This window comes from Helianthus annuus, chromosome 11 (assembly GCF_002127325.2).
Source record: "Helianthus annuus cultivar XRQ/B chromosome 11, HanXRQr2.0-SUNRISE, whole genome shotgun sequence".
NCBI classification, from domain to species: domain Eukaryota; kingdom Viridiplantae; phylum Streptophyta; class Magnoliopsida; order Asterales; family Asteraceae; genus Helianthus; species Helianthus annuus.
Genome location: NC_035443.2, coordinates 102,323,666 through 102,345,599, shown reverse-complemented (window position 1 = coordinate 102,345,599; position 21,934 = coordinate 102,323,666). Strand labels below are relative to the sequence as shown.

The 21,934-nt window shown below is 42.1% G+C and overlaps 1 protein-coding gene across 1 annotated transcript; it reads left to right on the top strand.

Annotated features, from left to right (window-relative positions):
- The first annotated feature begins 2,446 nt into the window (after window positions 1-2,446).
- LOC110888163 lies at window positions 2,447-4,987 on the top strand. The gene is made up of 3 exons (XM_022135702.1): window positions 2,447-3,157; window positions 3,265-3,916; window positions 4,032-4,987. The coding sequence occupies exons 1-3, from the start codon at window positions 2,447-2,449 to the stop codon at window positions 4,985-4,987; spliced, it is 2,319 nt and encodes a 772-aa protein (XP_021991394.1).
- The last annotated feature ends 16,947 nt before the right edge of the window (window positions 4,988-21,934 follow it).

Below are 21,934 nucleotides of genomic sequence, written 5' to 3'. Positions count from 1 at the left end.
CTCTTGAATGATTACGAATGCGCTATCAAGTATCATCCGGGCAAGGCCAATGTTGTGGCTGACGCCCTCAGCCGGAAGGATACTATACCTAGGCGTGTACGTGCGTTACAGCTTACCATCCAATCTAACCTTCCCGCTCAGATTCACGATGCTCAGGTTGAAGCATTGAAGGCAGAGAACATCAGAGCTGAGTCCCTAAGAGGATCGAGGCAACGACTAGAACAAAAAGAAAACGGCACCTACTATGTTAACGGACGCATCTGGGTTCCGCTGTATGGAGACTTGCGCGAGCTTGTGATGGACGAAGCGCATAAGTCTCATTACTCAGTACATCCTGGTTCGGACAAGATGTACCATGATCTCAAGACTACATACTGGTGGCCTGGTATGAAAGCCAGCATAGCAACCTACGTCGGCAAATGCTTGACTTGTGCCAGGGTCAAGGTCGAATACCAGAAACCATCAGGCCCACTCCAACAACCAGAGATACCTAAATGGAAATGGGAGCAAATTTCCATGGATTTCGTTACTGGTCTGCCCAGATCTCAACGCGGAAATGATACCATTTGGGTAATCGTGGATCGACTGACCAAGTCTGCACATTTTCTGCCTATCAAGGAAACGGATAAGTTTTCTACTCTAGCAGACATCTACCTAAAAGAAGTGGTATCAAGGCACGGAGTGCCAACCTCCATCATTTCTGATCGTGACGCGCGTTTTACCTCTGAACTGTGGCAAGCTATGCACAAGTCTTTTGGCTCACGATTAGATATGAGCACCACTTATCATCCACAGACGGATGGGCAATCAGAACGCACCATCCAAACTCTTGAAGACATGCTTAGGGCATGTGTAATCGATTTTGGTAACGGCTGGGAAAAGCATCTCCCCTTAGTGGAGTTTTCATATAACAACAGCTACCACACCAGCATCCAGGCCGATCCGTTCGAGGCATTGTATGGACGCAAGTGCCGATCACCTCTTTGTTGGGCAGAAGTTGGTGACAGTCAAATCACTGGTCCAGAACTCGTAGTAGATACAACCGAGAAGATTGCTCAGATACGACAACGCATGGCAGCAGCCCGTGACCGTCAGAAGAGCTACGCCGATAAGCGAAGAAAGCCACTCGAGTTCCAGGTCGGGGATCGAGTGCTGCTCAAAGTCTCACCTTGGAAAGGTGTAGGTCGCTTTGGCAAACGAGGCAAACTCAACCCGCGTTATGTCGGACCGTTCGAGATCATTGAGAGAATTGGCAAAGTCGCTTACAGGCTGAACCTACCTGAAGAACTCAGCGGAGTTCACAATGTTTTCCATGTGTCAAATCTGAAGAAGTGTCTGTCAGATGAGACCCTCATAGTTCCTCTCAAAGAGCTCACAATCGACGACAAGCTGCAATTCGTTGAGGAACCCGTAGAGATTACGGATCAAGACGTTAAGATTCTCAAGCACACTAGAATACCTCTCGTCCGAGTTCGTTGGAATTCCCGTCGTGGCCCAGAGTATACCTGGGAACGAGAAGACCAAATGAAACTCAAGTATCCCCAGTTGTTTAAGAAAAATGCAACCACTACTGAGGCTAAAGCTACCGCAGAATTTCGGGACGAAATTCCAAATCAACGGGGGGATGATGTGACACCCCAGGAAAATCAGGAAAACAACGCAACTTAACTAGCTTCCTCAGTAACCACGCACTAAATTTCGGGACGAAATTCTCTTAACAGGGGGAGAATGTGACAACCCTCAAAATCCCATGTATTCCGTACAAATTATTAATGATAATTAAAGTGTCTAACGACTGTGTGGAATTACTTAACTGCTTTCTGATATCTGTGTTATGCTTACACGTATTTGTTAATATGCTAAGGAATATGCTAAGGAATATGCTAAGGAATATGCTAAGGAATATGCTAGGAATATGCTAGGAACCCTTTACCCAAAAAATAAATCAAATGAGTAATTTAAACTCATATGATATGATTTAATAGGCCCTGCATTCTGATTGGAAAGTCTACCTAAGTGCTTGTGACCCGTTTCAACACATTATGGTAACATAAGCTACTATAAGGCACATAGCTTAACAAGTAGGCACATGGATTTTGGCGAATCTGAGGAAACCCTAGTTTCTTGATCTTCTTCTTGTTCAATCTAATCCTATTCTTGATCGATCTGGGTTAGCAATTGTGGTGTTGTCGATCCTTCTGAGTAAGGTTCTAGACTTCGACCGTGGTTTCTAATCTTTTGAAGTCAGGTTTTAGGATTTGTTTTCGTTTCGTTTTGCTTGCTAGGGTTCCTGCCGCCATATCGCTTGGGTTATTCCATTTGGTCTTCTGTTTTGTTGATTGTCCTCTTGTGTGCTTGCGGGTTCTCGTAATCAAAGGTTTTTTATTTGGCGGCTGATTAGGGTTTTGACGTAAGCTTTGTTCTTTCCTCTTTATTACGTGCATGTATGGAGGGTAAGAGTGATGGGGTAAAACCTTTGGATCCTGGTACTCCTGGGAACGATGATAACACTCCACCAGTACGTGGGATTGGACTGCGAATAACTAATATAGAGGGTAATCCTATGTTGCCAAGACGTGGTTTGTACTCTACTAATAATTCATCGGTGATTGATGGCTTGTTTCAAATTTCCAAACCTGTGGAACTAGATGCTATGGGGGGATTCGGAGGAGGGTATACGGCTGCCAACATGCAGACTCAGGTAAACCCTAGTTCGAGTAATGGGGAGAAGAAGGGTGCTGTTCTTGATGATGAGGTTTTTTGGGATCCTTTGAAGAAAGACAACAAGACTTCGTATGCGGATAAACTTCAGTCTAAGAACCGAACCAAAAGGGAAGTAAACTTCCGTTTCATGCAAACAGATGAGGTAAGAGAAGATGCTGACATTGTTATCCCTAGAGAGGTTGTTAAACAGGTCCAAGAGAAATTTGAAAACGTTCTATATGGTTATTTCTTGGGAAATAGACTTCCTTTCCCGGTGGTAGAATACTATGCGAAAAATGTTTGGTCGAAGTTCGGATTCTCTAAGCTAATGATGAACTCATCGGGTTTCTTTTTCTTCAAGTTTGAAGAAAAGGAGGGTATGATGAAAGTACTGGAAGGTGGTCCGTTGTTGATAAGGAAAATTCCGTTATTTCTTAATGTATGGTCGCCGAAGGTTAGCTTAAAAAAGATGGCATTAAAACTCTTCCCCTTTGGGTCAAATTGCATAATGTTCCCATTGCAGTTTACTCGGATGATGGTCTAAGTTTATTGGTTTCTAAGTTGGGAGTTCCTAAAAGATTGGATTCATACACAGCGGATATTTGTGCAGAGAATTGGGGTAGGAGTAGCTATGCCCGTGCTATGATAGAGGTAAATGCGGAGAGTGAGCTGAAAGATCATATCTCTATTGCTATTCCTAAGATGGATGAGGAAGGCTATATTATGGAACATATTAAAGTTGAATATGAATGGCGACCGCTTCGTTGTGCTACTTGCTGTCTATTTGGCCATGATGAACACTCATGTAGCAAAAATGATAAGGGTAAAGCAAAGCAGGTTACGATAGACGAGGAGGGATTTGTAACGGACCGGAAACGTGTTGCTAAGCAGGCTTTTCCCCAAAAGAAACAAAGGCCAAAGTTTATGTATAAACCGAAGATGAACAACTATGGTGCTAGTACATCTGGTACGAAATCTAATAGTGGGCAGCCTATGGTGAAAGTGACAAACCAGTTTCAGGCTTTACATACAGACGATGATGGAGATCTTCTAAAAGATGCTAATGGGCAACCTTTAGAGAAGGCAGAAGTGGTCAAGATCACGAAGATAAATGATGAGGTTCTAGAGACGATCCCAACGGAAATGTCTAAATTTATGAGTAACAACATGATGGGTAGCCAATCTGAGGGGGCAAGCACTCCCGGTTCTAACAGTTTAAATGGGTAGTGTTGCTGTTTGGAATATAAGGGGTTTGAATCGTCCCCTGAAACAAAACGAGGTGCGTGTTCTCATTGCTGAAAATCATCTAAGTATATGTGCTGTTCTAGAGACTCATGTTAGTGTAAACAACCTGGGAAAAATTTGCAAGAATGTCTTTCAAAGGTGGAACTGGACGTCAAATGGAGGCTTATGTCAAAGAGGAACTAGAATTATCTTGGGGTGGAATACAGATGATATTGACCTCATGGTGCTCTCTCAATCAGATCAGGTTATTCACACTCAAATCCATTTTAAAGCTGAATCCAAATCGTTTTTTTGTTCCTTTGTCTATGCGGAGAATAAGTATCAAGATCGTAGAACTCTTTGGGATGATCTTTGTAAGCATAACACCTTAGCTCATGATCACCCGTGGGTAGTTTTAGGTGATTTTAATGCAGCCCTTAATCTGGAAGATTGCTTATATGGTACCTCGTCTCATACAATTGGTATGAGAGAATTTTTTGATTGCATTCAAGCTGTTGAGCTAGTGGATGTTAACAGTCATGGGTTGCATTACACCTGGAATCAAAAACCGAAGGAAGGGATTGGAATCCTCAAGAAAATAGATCGAATTATGAGCAATATGAAGTTCATGGACTTATTTCCGGAAGTGTATGCGGTTTTTCAACCAGCTCGGGTTTCTGACCATACCCCTTGTGTTCTGAAGCTATCTTCTATTACTCGTACCAAGCAGAGGCCTTTTAAATTTCCGAATTTCCTAACTTCTAAACCAGAATTCAGACAAGTAGTTGTTAATGAATGGGCTAAGGGAGTGCAAGGATGTCATATGTTTTCGGTTACTAAGAAGATGAGGAATCTTAAACCTTGTTTTCGTAAGCTTATGCACCTCCAAGGAAATCTGCATGACAAGGTTAAACGGCTGCGTTGTGACTTGGATTCCATTCAGCAAATTGTTGATGCGAACCCTTTAGATGGTGAAAGTGCAAAAACAACAGCACAGAATGGAGGAGCTCTGGGCGAAATTGGCGAACTCTCTCTAAACCCTACTTTCATTCATCTCTAACCTGTTTTCTTGATCGATTTTGATTAGTAATTAGGGTTTGTCGATTCCTTTGATAAGGCATCTTGACTATACCGTGATTCCTAATTGATTGAAGTTAAGATTAGGGTTTTTTTACAAGTAGGCTGTTGTGTTTTGCTGTCGTCAAGCCTATTACTAATCTGTTTCCGGTTTCTCTTTTTCCTCTGATTATTTTCGGGTGACGGCTGCATATTTACCAAATAGGGTTCTTTCTCATACGTTTCTGATTGATAGAATTAAGTTTTTGCGGCGGCTTTGCTGAACAATCACCATATTCACGGCTACTAGGGTTTTTTCAGCCGTCACATTCCAATTGCCGGCTGCTAGGGTTGTGACAATTTGGGAATGGATGCTTCTAAATCTTATGGTGGAAATCAACAGGCTAGTTGTGGGAAGCCGTCATTATCCTTTGAACAAATTGCTGCTCGATTTCTAGATGCTGATGGGAACCCAAAGCGTGGTGTAACAAGTTCAACACTAAGTGACCATAAGACTACCAACATCATCGATGAACTTACCAAGGTCTCAGCTCCGGTTCGCTTAGAAAAATGGGAGGTTGAAAAGTCTGATAATTTTTGGGATTACACGCCAAAATCAGACTTCTTTGGAGCTACTGAATAGGCTGTGAATGGGTCCGACCAGTTAAACAAGAGATATGCGCCAAACTCTAATTCTGTTTTGGATTTTGCTGAATCGGCTGGTCAAGGAAACATAAAATCTTCGGGAATTCAGGTACCTTTATCGTTTGCTAAAGTTGTAAACAATACTACGGAGAAAGTGAAGGTGAATTTTAGGGAGATGGAATCTACAGAGACCGTAGATGGAGCTGATGTTGTTATTCCGTTGTCTTCAGTTAAGCAAGTCACGGACAGGTATGCAAACACTCTGTATGGGTATTTCTTGGGCAAACATCTAGCATTTCCTGTGGTGGATTTTTTTGCGAAAAGCAATTGGGTGAAGTATGGTTTGTCGAGGATAATGATGAATGCAAGCGGTTTCTTTTTCTTTAAGTTTAAGACAAAGGAAGGGATGGACAACATGTTAGAGGACGGGCCATGGATGATAAGAAATGTTCCGATAATTTTGAAGGAGTGGTCAGCCTCAGTTAAGCTAGAGAAAGAGGATATTAAAACTATTCCAGTATGGGTAAAGATGCATGATGTGCCGTTAGCGGCATATACTGAGGATGGTATTAGTTTGATTGCCTCTAAGATAGGGGTGCCCAAGATGCTGGATTCATACACTGCCACGATGTGTGCTGAGTCTTGGGGCAGAAGCAGTTATGCTAGGGCACTTATTGAAGTTCAGGCAGGGGCTGACTTAAAGAGGTGTGTTACTGTTGCAATTCCGTCTTTAGATGGTAATGGTTACTCAAAGGTGGAGGTTAAAATTGAATATGATTGGGAGCCTTTAAGATGCTCTTCTTGTTGTGTTTTTGGTCATGAAGATAGCTCGTGCCCAAAAAACTGTCAGGTTGGTTCGAATGGGGATTCTGGTGTGAAAATAGATGACTTTCAGGTTGTGGGTGCCAGGAAGAAAAAAGCTAACAACCAAGGTCTTCATATCAAGAATCAGAAACCAAAGGTAGTTTACAGGCCAGTAGTCAACCCTAAACCAAAATCGTCCTCAAAGAGTCCGATGCAGAATCAGGTTTCAACGTCTAACCCGTTTGATGTTCTAAAGGATGATAATGGTAATCAGGGAGGTACCAATGTGGGACGAGTGGAGAAGAAACCGTCGGGTGACAGGCAGGATTCGGATGAGGAGGTGGTTGAAGAAGTCTACACTGGAACTAGTAAATTTATGACATCGGGTACTCATCCTTTCTCTTCGAAAGCAGGGGCAAGCACCTCTTCTACCAAGGTCTCTAATGGATAGGCTGTCTGCTTTTCGTCTGAAGGGGCTGCTATTTTGTGGCTTCTTTATCTTTGATGATGGTGGTTGAGGTTTTGTTTTTGTGTGTTGCATTGGTTTGTCTACTAGCTGTCTTGTCATGATGTATAGTAGACTAGGTTATGGGGTGTGATAGGTATTTGGTTTTTGTTTGTTTTACATATATGGGGCATGTCCTGTATATGAACTAGTGTGGAACACATCCTCACTACTTGTACTTATTTGCGGTTGCATTTTAATAGATTCACCGGGGTAACCCTTTACCCAAAAAAAAACCCTTTAGATGGTGAGGCTCGTAATTTAGCTGCTAAATGTCTTCGAGAATTTCAGGAGGCGGCTTATGATGAGGAGTGCTTCTTAAAGCAAAAATCCAAGGTTGAATGGCTTTGTGCGGGTGACTCGAATACAACCTATTTTCACAATGCTGTGAAAACTAGGAACTTTAGAAACAAAATACACTGTATTGACGATGTGCATGGGAATCGGTTTGAGGGTGAGAATGTCACGACGGCCCTTGTGGATCATTACTCGAATTTCTTGGGTTCGGCGCAGGGAGTTTTTTTTTTTGGGTAAAGGGTTACCCCGGTGATTCTATTAAAATGCAACCGCAATTAAGTACAAGTAGTGAGGATATGTTCCACACTAATTCATATACAGGACATGCCCCATATATGTATAACAAAACAAACCAAAGACCAAAAACACCCCATATCCTAGTCTACTATACATCATGACACGACATCTAGTAGACAAACAACGCAGGGAGTTCAGAACTTTGAGGATGAGGATCTTTTTGTTACTACCCTAAATCAAGATTCGGCTGAACACATGGTTAGACAAGTGACCCGTGAAGAGGTGAAATCAGCCATGTTTAATATTGGTGAAAACAAGGCTCCTGGTCCGGATGGTTTCACGTCTGCTTTCTTCAAACATTCGTGGGATATTGTGGGGGATGAGGTGACTGATGCTATTCTGGAGTTTTTTCATAATGGTAAACTTTTGAAGCAGGTTAACCATACGATTATCGCTCTGGTTCCTAAAAAGGACATTCCTAACTCGGTTATTGATTACCGCCCTATCTCTTGCTGTAATGTTCTTTTTAAGTGCATCAGTAAGATAATCACGGATAGGATCAAAGGGAGTTTGGATAATCTGGTCAGCATAAATCAGTCGGCGTTTGTTCCGGGAAGGAAAATATCGGATAATATTCTTCTAACGCAGGAATTGATGCATAATTATCATCTTAATCGGGGCCCAGCAAGATGTGCTTTTAAGATTGATATTCAGAAGGCGTATGACACAGTCAGCTGGCACTTCTTGGAAATAATACTTCATCGATTTGGTTTTCATAGAAAAATGGTGAATTGGATTATGACATGCGTTACAACGGTCACATATTCGTTGAGCATTAATGGGGAGCTTCATGGTTATTTTGCAGGGAAGCGGGGTCTAAGGCAAGGGGACCCTTTGTCCCCGTATTTGTTTACGCTAGTAATGGAGGTTTTATCTCTCTTATTGAAACAAGCAGCCTCTCATGATTCTTTTAAGTTCCATGCTCGTTGTCAAAAACAAAAGATCATAAATGTTTCGTTTGCGGATGACTTGTTCATTTTTTCGCATGGTGATAGTGCATCAGTTAAACACATAAGAGAAGCCCTTGACAAGTTTACGAAAATCTCGGGTCTGGTTCCTAGCTCGCCCAAAAGCACCATTTTCTTTAGTAACGTGCCTCGGCATGTAAAAGATCAAATTCTGGCAGTTATGCCTTTTCAGGAGGGGTCATTGCCGGTCCGTTATCTTGGTGTTCCGCTGATATCCACTAGATTGGCTGCTCGGGATTGTAAATCCCTTGTGGAGCGGATAGAAAGACGCATTGATAACTGGATGACCAAGTCATTGTCGTTTGCGGGGAGACTACAACTGATCAATTCTGTTTTGGCAGCCATGTATTCTTATTGGGCTTCGGTTTTTATGCTTCCCAATGGTGTTATTAAGGATTTGGAGAAACGATTGCGTTCATTTTTATGGAACGGTGGTTCAAAGGGATCGGTCCGTCCTAAAGTTGCCTGGAAGGATGTTTGCTTGCCTAAAGAGGAGGGTGGCCTAGGCATCAGGAGTATCACGGATGTCAATAGAGCCCTTCTAACGTCTCATATCTGGAGCATTCTTACCAATCGAAAGTCCCTTTGGGTTCAGTGGATACATTCATACAAGTTGAAGGGTGCTAGCTTTTGGGATGTCCAGAGTCGTTGTAACATTAGCTGGGGATGGAGGAAGCTCTTGGCTCTTCGCACTAGAGTTCGGTCTTGCTTCTGGATGTCTATTCGAAACGGGTGCAAAACTAATGCGTGGAGTGATAATTGGTGTGCATATAGTCCCCTTCGGTCGTTTATCACCCCTCGAGTCATTGCAAATGCTGGGTTATCTTTAAGCTCTATGGTTGCTGATCTTATTAATGATAATGGCCAATGGTTATGGCCCCAAGCATGGTATGATCTTTATCCGGTTCTTATTGATGTGAATGTTCCTCAGATTATTCCTGATGCGGAAGATCGGTTACACTGGAAAGACACAGATGGTAGATTTCAGGAGTTTAAAACTGGGGAGGCTTGGCATAGCTTACGGCATAGAGAGGGGAAGGTGTTTTGGGTCAATGCGGTCTGGTTCAGTCAATGCATCCCTCGACATTCTTTCCACTTGTGGTTAGTCATCAAGAACAAGCTAAAGATTCAAGACAGAATGGCAAATTGGGAAGCGGGCAGCGCTACTAATTTGAGACTCATGTGCTGCCCCTTGTGCAAACATGACCGTGATTCTAGAGATCATCTATTCTTCCAATGCCCTTATTCTTCTGAGGTATGGGGTTTAGTTAGGAAGATGGTAGATATGGGAAGTGTTACGGATTCGTGGTCTTCTATTATGCTATGGATGGAACTCAATGCACAATCGAAGACTTTGGATCATATTATTTGTAAGATTTTGATAGCAGCTACAACGTATTTTATATGGCAAGAAAGGAACAGTCGCTTGTTCTCTCAACTTCAAAGGAATACGTGTGATCTTTCGAAGATTATTATTGATACGGTTCGGCTGAGGATTATGGGCTTCAAACTTGGTGGAGAACCGAAGCATAAGAAGACAATGGAGACATGGCTGATCTCGAAGAATATGGAGCTTGATCCGGGCTAAAAGAGTCTACTGTTTGTTTCTTTAGCCTAGCGAGTGTGTTTTGGGTTGTGCTTCCTTTGTAGTTTTGTCTGGATTGTGACGTTTGTCGGGTTTTTTTCCATTGTTTGTTTCCCTAGGCTTGGTATGTCAAGTCTAGTAGTGTGTGTCGATGTCGCGACACGCCCTGTTTTTATTTGTTGATTGATATAAAATTCACCGGGGTAACCCTTTACCCAAAAAAAAAAAAAATAAGCTACTATAAGGCGTTGTTTGCGTAAAACTATGTTCAGATGGTTAACTATGTGCTATGCCAAGTCTTACATGCCCAATTATCCCTAAACATGTTACTAAATCAGATTACTTGTCAAAAATAGGTTCACATAGGCAAAATACGGATTTTAGCTTCAAAAGGGCATTTTAGTCATTTCCTATGGGCATACAAGCTAACTAGCAAATGACTAACCAATCCTATGTGATCATAAGGTATAACCTCAGTGGTTATTCCCAATGCAACTATGATCACTAACTAAGCTTGGCTGGATCCTAAAGATCGACCAAACGGGTCGGGTTCGGAAGTGTAAGCGGTTGTTTAGACCGCTTAACTTACGACCCTAAACAATCACAAACTAATAGTGTCGAGTTAGACATGTCAAAACATGTCTAACCTACTGATTTTGTATCAAAACAAAGTGTTTTGATACCCTAAAGTAGTTCCGTTGCAAAATGCATGCTAAAACGCATTTTGACCGAAACTTTGACTCGACACTACGCCTAGCTAACATGGTAATCAGCGGCTATAATCACGAAGGATTATAACTATCGTGATTACAATCACGTATCAAAGTACAATTGAACTTTGACTTGACCATTTGATGGTCAAAACCGAAAGTCAAACTGTTGGCCAAACTATTTGACTTTCTGCAATAATATAAAGAAAAGCAATAAAAGAAATGAAAGAAGCTCAATAAGGGTCCTTGCTATCTTTTCAACAAAGAAGACAAAGTCCCAATCAGCTTATGAGAGCTCCAAAGCAGGTAAGAGAGGAGAAGAATGAAGAATGAGCAATGAAACAATGATCCCAGCCATACATGTGTTTAGGGACAGCTAGCATGACTTGGAGAAGTATTAACTTGATGATCACACAAAGGAATTACAAGAACAGCCCCTGAATTATCAAACAGCACCTGAAAAACAATTTCTGGTAACTGGGCTGCTCAGGCGCCCCGCGTAAGAGGTGGGGGTGGGCTTACGCGCCCCGCCTGACCTCCCCAGTTCAGCACAAGTTTCAAATTTGGCAGCTTAGTCCCTGCATGTAATCGAGTCCATTTTAGGCCTTTTTGACCCCCGTTAAGCCATTTTCAAGGCTCTACAAGGTCAATAAAGTTTAGAGGACTCAAAATATGCTCAGAGGAGTCTCGGTTGTCGGCTCGTTTGGTCGTACGGTCGCGTTGTTCGTTAATTCACGACGAAACTCAAACGAACGTGTTTACGATCCAAAATGCGCGACGAATGGCGTTTTCGCATCCGAATCACTAAAATAAAGATATTTTAGTGTGTACAAAAATTTTGGATGTCCAGATGTGGCCAGAACATACGTTATGCGCGAAAATGCAAACTTACGCCGTTTTTGACACTTTTAGTCCCTGTAAGATCATATAAGCGTGTTTTCGCACACCGAACCTATCAAAGCTTATTTCTAAGCCATGTTTAGGTTATATATGGTATGTTTAACTTATGATCAAGTTCCGGACTGTACGTTGTACGTTGCCTTACGAAACGGCAGACTTTTGCAAGTTGACGCAAATAGTTCCTGAGAGCGAATAAACTTGTTTTTGCCATACCAAAGCCTTCAAAACTTATTTCTAAGTTATGTAAAGGTTATTTAAGGTATGTTAAGTTTATGATGATGTTCCGGAGTGTTTGTCGCGTTGTACTGATCGTGTTTAAGCATCAGTTTGCGTATAACTCTCCAGAAAGCGATATAGAGTTCAAAATTGATCAAATATCAACATGGGCATAAAACCAAACATAAATGACAAACATTGGGATCAAAACACATTGTTTTATTAATACTGTATTGTTCAGAGTCTGTAAAATGATATCACAAGCACAGATGTCGCAGTCTCCCCTACTTCAGGAAATTTGTCCCGAAATTTATTTAGAGGATACTTGTGAGAATAGATGTGGATATTTCGCTTTCATCTGATCTTCACATTCCCAGGTAAACCTCAGGGCCACGTTTAGATTCCCAACAAACTTTGACCAATTTAATTCTTTTGCCCTTCAACTGTTTAAATGAACGGTCCACTATCTCCACAGGTTTCTCAACAAAGTGCATCGTGTTATCAACACGAATTTCATCAAGTGGTATGTGGAGGTTCTCATCAGCTAAACACTTTCTGAGATTGGACACGTGGAAGGTTGGATGAACATTTCCAAGTTCAGGAGGTAGCTCTAATCTGTAGGCTACTTTTCCGATCCTTTCAACGATCTTGAATGGTCCAACATAGCGAGGTGCAAGTTTTCCTTTCTTCCCAAATCTAATCACACCTTTCCAAGGGGATACCTTGAGTAGGACGTGATCACCGACTTGAAATTCTAAGGGCTTGCATCGTCGATCCGCGTAACACTTCTGACGGCTTCTAGCTTTCTGAAGGTTATCATGAATCTTCTTGACCTTATTTGTAGTCTCTAGAATGAGTTCAGGTCCTGTAAGCTGAGCTTCACCTATCTCATTCCAGCAGACCGGTGAACAACATTTTCGACCGTATAAAGCTTCGAAAGGAGCCATGTTAATGCTAGAGTGATAACTATTGTTGTAGGAGAATTCGATCAATGGAAGATGCGAATCCCAACTACCACCAAAATCAATCACACACACTCTAAGCATATCCTCCAGTGTCTGGATTGTTCTCTCAGATTAACCATCTGTCTGCGGATGGTACGCTGAGCTCAAATGAAGTTGAGTACCCATGGCAGATTGCATGGTTCTCCAAAAGCGAGACGAGAATCGAGCATCTCTGTCAGATATAATGTTCAAAGGAACACCATGTCGAGATACAATCTCATCAACATAGATTTTGGCAAGCTTGTCAGCAGATAGATCCTCACGGATTGGTAAGAAATGTGCTGACTTTGTTAAACGATCAACAACAACTCAAATGGCATCATGACCCTTTTTAGTGCGCGGTAACTTGGTAATGAGATCCATAGAAATGTTTTCCCATTTCCAAACCGGAATCTCTGGTTGTTCCAATAATCCAGAGGGATGTTGGTGTTCCGCCTTAACCTTAAGACAAGTAAGGCATTTGGAAACATATAAGGCTATATCTTTCTTCATACCCAGCCACCAATACTGGGTTCGAAGATCCTTATACATCTTGTCTGCACCCGGATGAATAGAATAACGAGACTTATGAGCTTCATCCATAAGCAAGGTACGAAGATTGTCTATGCTTGGGACCCACAAACGCCCCATGTAATAAAATATCCCGAAGTCTCTCAGTTCAAGCGCAGGATTAGTATGACACGGTAACTCTTTACCCATCAAATCTTGTGTAACACAAGTATGTTGAGCCTAAATTATGCGAGATTGAGGGTCAGATCGAACCTGAACACAGTGAAGCTTGACATGTTCCTTACGACTTAATGCGTCAGCCACGACATTCGCCTTACCAGGATGGTAGCGAATTTCACAATCGTAGTCGTTCAGGAGTTCAATCCAACGTCGTTGCCTCATGTTAAGTTCTTTCTGATTGAAGATATGCTGGAGACTTTTGTGGTCAGTAAACACTACACACTTTGTACCATACAGGTAGTGTCTCCATATTTTGAGAGCAAAGACTACTGCACCTAACTCAAGATCATGAGTGGTGTAGTTTTTTCTCGTGCACTTTCAGCTGTCTTGATGCATAGGCTATAACTTTGTTTCTTTGCATAAGAACGCAACCAAGGCCTAAATTTGATGCATCACAGTACACAACAAAATCGTCGTTACCCTCGGGTAAAGATAGAATAGGTGCATCACAAAGTTTCTGTTTCAAAAATTGCCACAATAGTGGTGACTCTCTCTAGGAATCGAGAAAAACGGTGCCCCCTTCCGTTCTTGACCTAATTTCGTGATTTCTTGGTGGTTATGGTGATTGTTTGTGTGATTAGGGTTTCTTGATTCTCTATTCATGCTCGCAAATCAGTAATATCATCAATTGATCCGTTTTTACACATTAGGGCTACGAATTTTTCTTCCTATTTGCTTTTTTCTTTGGCTGCCTTTTTAAGTGGGATTGTTGTTCGTTCGTGGTTTGGGTTTTCTAGAGAGAGTGACTCCATTCGTTATATTCTGATTTAATTAAGGATTCTTGGTAGCATTCACGAATTAGGGTTTCAAGTAAGGTGCTTGACGACTGATTAGGGTTTCAATATTAAGGTGTTGAAGGCTGGTTAACCTGAATTCACGAATTAGGGTTTATAAATCAGGTTTCAATCAAAGATAGGTTGCAATCAGCTTATTCTTATTCTGATTCTTTCCGTTGGCTGGTAATGGATGATCAAATCGCAGATGTTCCAGACAATTCAGGCGTATTTGTAAAGAAGATCAAGAATATTGATGGTAAACCATTTGAGCCAAAGCAATCGCTACGTATGGCGGCTAGGGGAGGTTCTGATTCTCCTAACCAGCAGTACGCTAGGGTTGTTGACAAACGAAAAGTTGCTTTTGTGCTTTCGTTTAATGACGTTAGCCCTCTTCCCCGTGTTCATTCTCAACACCAATCGTACGCTAATGTGGTTTCAAAGGAACAAGCTGAACAGGGTGGTGCTAAAATGGATTTCGGTGCGACAAAAGTTGATAATTCAGCTATGAACGCTACTGGATCGGCTGATCAAACTCCCAAGATTAACTTTCGGGCACTAAAGTCTGATGTCTCATTGGAGGGAGTGGATGTTGTCTTACCAATCGCCTCTGTGCATCAGGTTAACAACAGGTTAGCTAATACTCTCTATGGGTATTTCTTGGGGGATAGAATTGCATATCCGGTTGTTGAATACTTTGTGAGAACAAATTGGAAGAAATATGGTCTGCAGAAGACTATGATGAATTCGAATGGGTTTTTCTTCTTCAAGTTTGAAGATAGGAAGGGTATGAATAATGTTCTTGAAGGGGGGCCATGGCTGATTCGTAATAAACCATTGTTTCTCAACACTTGGTCTCCTACAAACACCCTTAAAAAAGAAGACATTAAAAAGGTTGCGGTTTGGGTTAAATTGCATGAGGTTCCGTTAGTGGCATATACAGATGATGGGTTAAGCATGCTGGCTTCTAAAATTGGTTCTCCTATGAGGTTGGATTCGTATACAAGTGATATGTGTAATGAGGCTTGGGGAAGGAGCAGCTATGCTAGGGCTCTCATTGAAATATCAGCTGAACATGACTTTAAAGAGGTTCTAACCATGGCTATTCCCGAGTTGGATGAAGGCAAGTATGTTACTGAGACTATTCGAGTGGAATATGAATGGATACCCCCAAGATGTAGCAACTCTCACTAAAAGTCCTATTTATTATTAGTCTAATAGGAAACCCAAATTGAGAAACCCAAGTGATTCTGCAGAAACCCTAAGATTTCCAGAACAATCAGAATCAGGATCAGGGCCCCTAAAACTCAGGGGGGTAAAACCCTAGCTAACGATTATCTAAATAAATCGTTGCTTAAATTTCATTTGCCAATTCTGTCAACTCAGCAGGCCTAGTCCCAAACGTGGCTACCCTATAGTAAATAGGTGTCCCTTACGGACCGTAAGGGATAAGGCATACGGTCCGTAAGCAAGGCCCAATTTTGTGTATAAATAGCAGACATTGGCACTTGCAGTTTGCTATTTAAACGACGCTCAAACTTCTAATTGATGTCGAGTTATAGTAGAATCAGTCCACAACACACACAATCACTAAGTGCTGCTACGATTCAGGGTATTAATTCGATCGCTATTACGATTCAACGTCCGATCGATTGTAACTATCCAACGTATGATTAAGTGCTGCTCAAATTGAGTTGATACTTTATTGATTCGTCGTGATTTCGACTTGAATATTTGAGTGTTGTTCGAATTCGGACTATGCTCTGTTATTCGTTGTGAATCCGTTGAATTGTTAAGTATTGCACCTTATTAATCGTTGTGAGGGTTTAATCTCGTGAATTGTCGTAAATGCTGTATTGGTTACTTACCTAATTTCGTGTGCATTAGATTATTAGGCTTATCAGTAGACTAAACTCTATCCCATACCCTTACAATCAAAGAAGAGAATCAAACCGAGCAAAGCAAAAGCAAAGGTGAGTTCACGAACTTTCTACAAGGCACGGCCATCCTCCAGAGGTAGGATGCCACTCCACTAATCATTCGCACACATGCCTGTAGGGCCGCGATGCGATGCGACGCGATACGGATACTAACCTTCGCACACATGTCTGGGAGACCGCGATACGGGCTAGTAAGCCAGCGAACCAACCGTGAATTCACTCAACTTTGTTGTTGACTCTCTGTTACATGCCTTGTAGGTCGTTAGATCCCTAGCTTAAGGAGCTTGCACTGGGAGGCGTGGTCATTGTGGGGAAAACTTATATTAAACTTATGTTTTGCTTCCGTTGTAAACTCAAACTATGTTTTGACACCAATTGTATTGTGTTGGATTTTATAAATAAAACTACATGTTTGTTCAATATGATTGGTGGCTATGATCCTGGGCATGTCACGCCTCCAAGGCGGGGTGGGGTCTTGGAGGGGTGTGACAGAGTGGTATCAGAGCCATTGGTTATAGTGAACTTGGTTTTAAAAAGGGAAAAGTTTTTGATAAAACCGGACTATAACCTGTACAGTGCTTAATGATCCGCAACGATGCTTCGCTCCAAGTGCAAGACTCAATACTTTACGATGTTCTATAATATTTATTTTAAGTGTTACAGCTAAGGATTAAGTCTTCCCTAAGTATTTTATGTATCCAACTTTAAGAAATATCTATCGGACGAATAGCTGGTAGTACCTCTTCAAGACATATAAGTGAATGAAAAATTTGAAGATTAGTTGAGAAACCACTTTATATAGAAGACAGAAAGGTTAAGTTTCTCGAACATAAAAGATTAGTATTGGTCAAAGTTAAATAGGTTTCGAAGAAAGGACCGGGATATACTTAGGAACTCGAAGCAGAAATAAAGCGAAAGTATCCTAACTTATTCCAATAAATCTCGAGGACGAGATTTCTATAAGGAGGGGAGAATGTAGCAACTCTCACTAAAATCCTATTTATTATTAGTCTAATAGGAAACCCAAATTGAGAAACCCAAGTGATTCTGCAGAAACCCTAAGATTTCCAGAACAATCAGAATCAGGATCAGGGCCCCTAAAACTCAGGGGGGTAAAACCCTAGCTAACGATTATCTAAATAAATCGTTGTTTAAATTTCATTTGCCAATTCTGTCAACTCAGCAGGCCTAGTCCCAAACGTGGCTACCCTATAGTAAATAGGTGTCCCTTACGGACCGTAAGGGATAAGGCATACGGTCCGTAAGCAAAGCCCAATTTTGTGTATAAATAGCAGACATTGGCACTTGCAGTTTGCTATTTAAACGACGCTCAAACTTCTAATTGACGTCGAGTTATAGTAGAATCAGTCCACAACACACACAATCACTAAGTGCTGCTACGATTCAGGGTATTAATTCGATCGCTATTACGATTCAACGTCCGATCGATTGTAACTATCCAACGTATGATTAAGTGCTGCTCAAATTGAGTTGATACTTTATTGATTCGTCGTGATTTCGACTTGAATATTTGAGTGCTGTTCGAATTCAGACTATGCTCTGTTATTCGTTGTGAATCCGTTGAATTGTTAAGTATTGCACCTTATTAATCGTTGTGAGGGTTTAATCTCGTGAATTGTCGTAAATGCTGTATTGGTTACTTACCTAATTTCGTGTGCATTAGATTATTAGGCTTATCAGTAGACTAAACTCTATCCCATACCCTTACAATCAAAGAAGAGAAGCAAACCGAGCAAAGCAAAAGCAAAGGTGAGTTCACGAACTTTCTACAAGGCACGGCCATCCTCCAGAGGTAGGATGCCACTCCACTAATGTCACACCCCCCAAAATCCACTCGCGGAGTACCACCGCTTGGAGGCGTGACATGACCAGGATCAAGCCATCAATCATATCAAACATAGCATTTAATAATAAAAGTAGATAAAATAAATCATCACGACATGATTGATGTTCAAAACCAAACTTTGTTTAAGTAGCGGAAGCATAATAATGAAAACCCAAAATAAGTTATAAATTCAAGTATCGTTCACGTTCCGTATTCCAACAACGACCTGCTCCTCCCTGTGCAAACTCCATAAAGTACCTAAGGTCCTGCAAGGCATGCAGCAGAGAGTCAACAACTAGTTGAGCGAGTTCACAGAAAGTAAATGCGTAACAGTAAGTTCATGAGTATCAGGTGGCTCTACTGGGCCGATAGTACGTTCTATAGGTGGGGGCTTCCCAAATATTAATCCACTAGACTGTGCGTAACCATAAGTGTTCTTCACAACCGAGAACAGTAATACGTACAAGTTTACGTAGGATTTACGTAAGTATCCTTCACAACCGAGGATAGGGTACGTGGGGGTTTACGTAGGTTTTACGTAAGTGCCTGATACAACCGAGGCATTAGTGAGTATCCGTTCACGCAGGTTTTACGTGAGTATCCTTCACAACCGAGGATAGTGAGTAACTTAGTTATACGTAGGTTTTACGTATGTGTCCTGCACGACCGAGGACGATGGTATGGTAGTCTAGTAACAGTGTCCGTATGAGTCTATTCAACCTTATCCTTATCGATCCCATTCCCAACACCCCGGGAATCCCATGCCCTGGTAAGAGTGTGAACTCACCTTGGGTTGCTCGGCAGATACACAAAGAGGGTTTCTTGAACTAAGGGTGGTCAACCACGTCCTAACAGGGTTACCACACAAGTCAGGTTTTGACTTCAAGTTATGCACGTATAAGTCATGGCAAACACGTATAGCACGTAAACAGTCAAAGTATAACAATGCAATCGTACATGTGCGTCTAAACAATTAGCCCAAATGTAAACGGCCCAATGTGTTGTGCATTCCATCATGTACCGGTCCAAATAAAACACATATGCGACTTGTACGGTCCGGATTGGGTTGTGCGATCCGGCCGGGTTGTGCGATCTAAGGTAGCCCAGCCCAACATATCATCCGGCCCAACAATCAAACAAACATATGACTTGTGCGATCGGCTCTATTACCCAGCCCATGTCTTCGGCCCAAATACCTAACAGACAACATGCGGCCCAAAGATAACATATAAATGACACATGTGCGATCAATCTAAGCCCAACAGTTTAAATAAAACATATATCTTGTGCGATCAGGCGGTTTGGGCTTGTGCGTTTGGGTCCTGGGCTTCTAAGGCCCAACCGTTAAACGGCATTCCCCTTGTGCGACTGAGTAGTGCCTTGTGCGACTGGATCAGCTTGTGTGATCGGACCAGTTTGTGCGAGTGGGCTTGTGTGATTCAGCCTAGTTGTGCGATTGGTTTTAAATTCCGGAAATCATTCCCATAATCATGCTTATCAGTTACAATCTTAAACAGTTTCCAAAATCAACATTCTATCAGTTAACACAATTCCTACAATTCGGTTAACCAACTATAGATCAAACAGGGCAATAACAACATGAAATCGTATGAACCCTAATCTAAATCTTCATGAACAACAATCATGACATTCATACGGATCCATCATATCATCTAAGTATATCATTCGAGTTCAACATCAACCGATTACATGAACACTTATACATCATCAATTGGCAACATCCAATCTAACATTATCATACAATAATCCGAGTATATAACATGGTGGCCGATTAACATCTCTTGTGCTTAAATATCATGTTCATCATACAATACAAGATCATTCTAGTTTAAACAATGAAATCATGTAATCATTCAATAAACAAAACAATACAAACACTAACCGATTAGGAGGTAACAAAAGGGATCCGAGTAGTATGAATCTTCGGTTTGAAAGGTGTGTGTGCCGTCGGGTTCTAAGCAAGCCGAAAGAGAGAGAGAGAGCCTAGGGTTCTTGTGTGTATTGTGTGTTTTGGTAACAAATGAGAAACAAAACCCCTTACGGTTTGTTTGTTCACGTGAAAGGGGAGTGGGCCGAGCCCAACTCGGTGCCCACGGATCCGAATGTAAAGTGTAGAGCCCAAAAGGCTTGTGCGGTCTAAAGGTGTTGTGCGATTTGGGTTGTCTAGTGTTGTGCGGTTCAATACATACATACACACATAATACACATAAAACAAAACATTCATTAATCATATAATTCAGTTCTCATAAGCACGTAACGTTACATCAAAGTAAGTCTAAAGTCCGAGTTGTCACATTATCCCCAACTAAAAAGAAATTTCGTCCCGAAATTTGGTATGCACTCACTGAGGAAGCTAGGTAAGTTCAATCGTTCACTGGCTTTCCTGGGGTGTCACATCCTCCCCCCGTTGATCTGGAATTTCGTCCCGAAATTCCGAAGTAGTAGCTTCAGCCTCAGTAGTGGTTGCTTTGGTTCCGAATAACTGGGGGTACTTTTCTGTCATCCTGTCTTCGCGTTCCCAGGTGTACTATGGGCCACGTTTGGAGTTCCAACGTACTCGAACAAGAGGGATTCTCTTGTTTTTGAGGACCTTCACATCCCGGTCCGTGATTTCAACTGGTTCCTCGACGAACTGCAACCGCTCGTCGATAGTGAGTTCTTTGAAAGGAATGATAAGGGTCTCATCTGATAGGCACTTCTTCAGATTCGACACGTGAAAGACATTGTGAACTGCACCGAGTTCAGCTGGTAGGTTCAATCTGTAGGATACTTTGCCAATCTTTTCTATGATTTCGAATGCTCCGACGTATCGCGGATTCAGTTTGCCCCGTTTGCCAAAACGAACCACACCCTTCCAGGGTGAGACTTTAAGTAAAACCCGGTCCCCGACCTGAAATTCCAATGGCTTTCTACGCTTATCCGCGTAGGCTTTCTGACGGTCGCGTGCTGCCGCCATGCGTTGTCGTATCTGTGCAATCTTTTCTGTGGCGTCCACTACAATCTCTGGACCCGTAATCTGACTATCCCCCACCTCTGCCCAACAGAGAGGTGACCGGCATTTACGTCCGTACAATGCCTCAAATGGAGCGGCTTGAATGCTGGTGTGATAACTATTATTATACGAGAACTCCACCAAAGGGAGGTGCTTTTCCCAGCCGTTGCCGAAGTCTATAACGCATGCCCTAAGCATGTCTTCAAGTGTTTGAATCGTTCGCTCAGACTGCCCATCCGTCTGAGGGTGATATGCTGTGCTCATGTCTAACCGTGAGCCGAAAGATTTGTGCATTGCTTGCCATAGTTCTGACGTGAATCGTGCATCGCGATCCGAAATAATGGAGGTGGGCACTCCGTGCCTCGAAACAACTTCTTTAAGATAAACGTCTGTGAGAGTGGAGAACTTATCCGTTTCCTTTATAGCAAGGAAGTGTGCAGACTTGGTGAGTCGATCCACGATCACCCATATGGTATCATTCCCACGCTGGGATCTAGGTAGGCCTGTAACGAAATCCATGGAAATTTCTTCCCATTTCCATTGAGGTATTTTAGGCTGCTGAAGTAGTCCTGCTGCTTTCTGGTATTCAACCTTGACTCTCGCACAGGTCAAGCATTTTCCAACGTAAGTAGCGATGTGGGCTTTCATGCTAGGCCACCAATAAGTAGTTCTGATGTCGTGGTACATTTTATCCGACCCTGTATGTACCGAGTAGCGAG

What these genes read in the sequence shown, in the direction of transcription:
- LOC110888163 (XM_022135702.1), top strand. Translation starts at nt 2,447, where the DNA reads ATGGAGGGTAAGAGTGATGGGGTAAAACCTTTGGATCCTGGTACTCCT. An exon ending in TTAATGTATGGTCGCCGAAG is followed by an intron (nt 3,158 to 3,264) that starts GTTAGCTTAAAA and finishes TTGGTTTCTAAG; the next exon opens with TTGGGAGTTCCTAAAAGATT. An exon ending in AAGCACTCCCGGTTCTAACA is followed by an intron (nt 3,917 to 4,031) that starts GTTTAAATGGGT and finishes GTGCTGTTCTAG; the next exon opens with AGACTCATGTTAGTGTAAAC.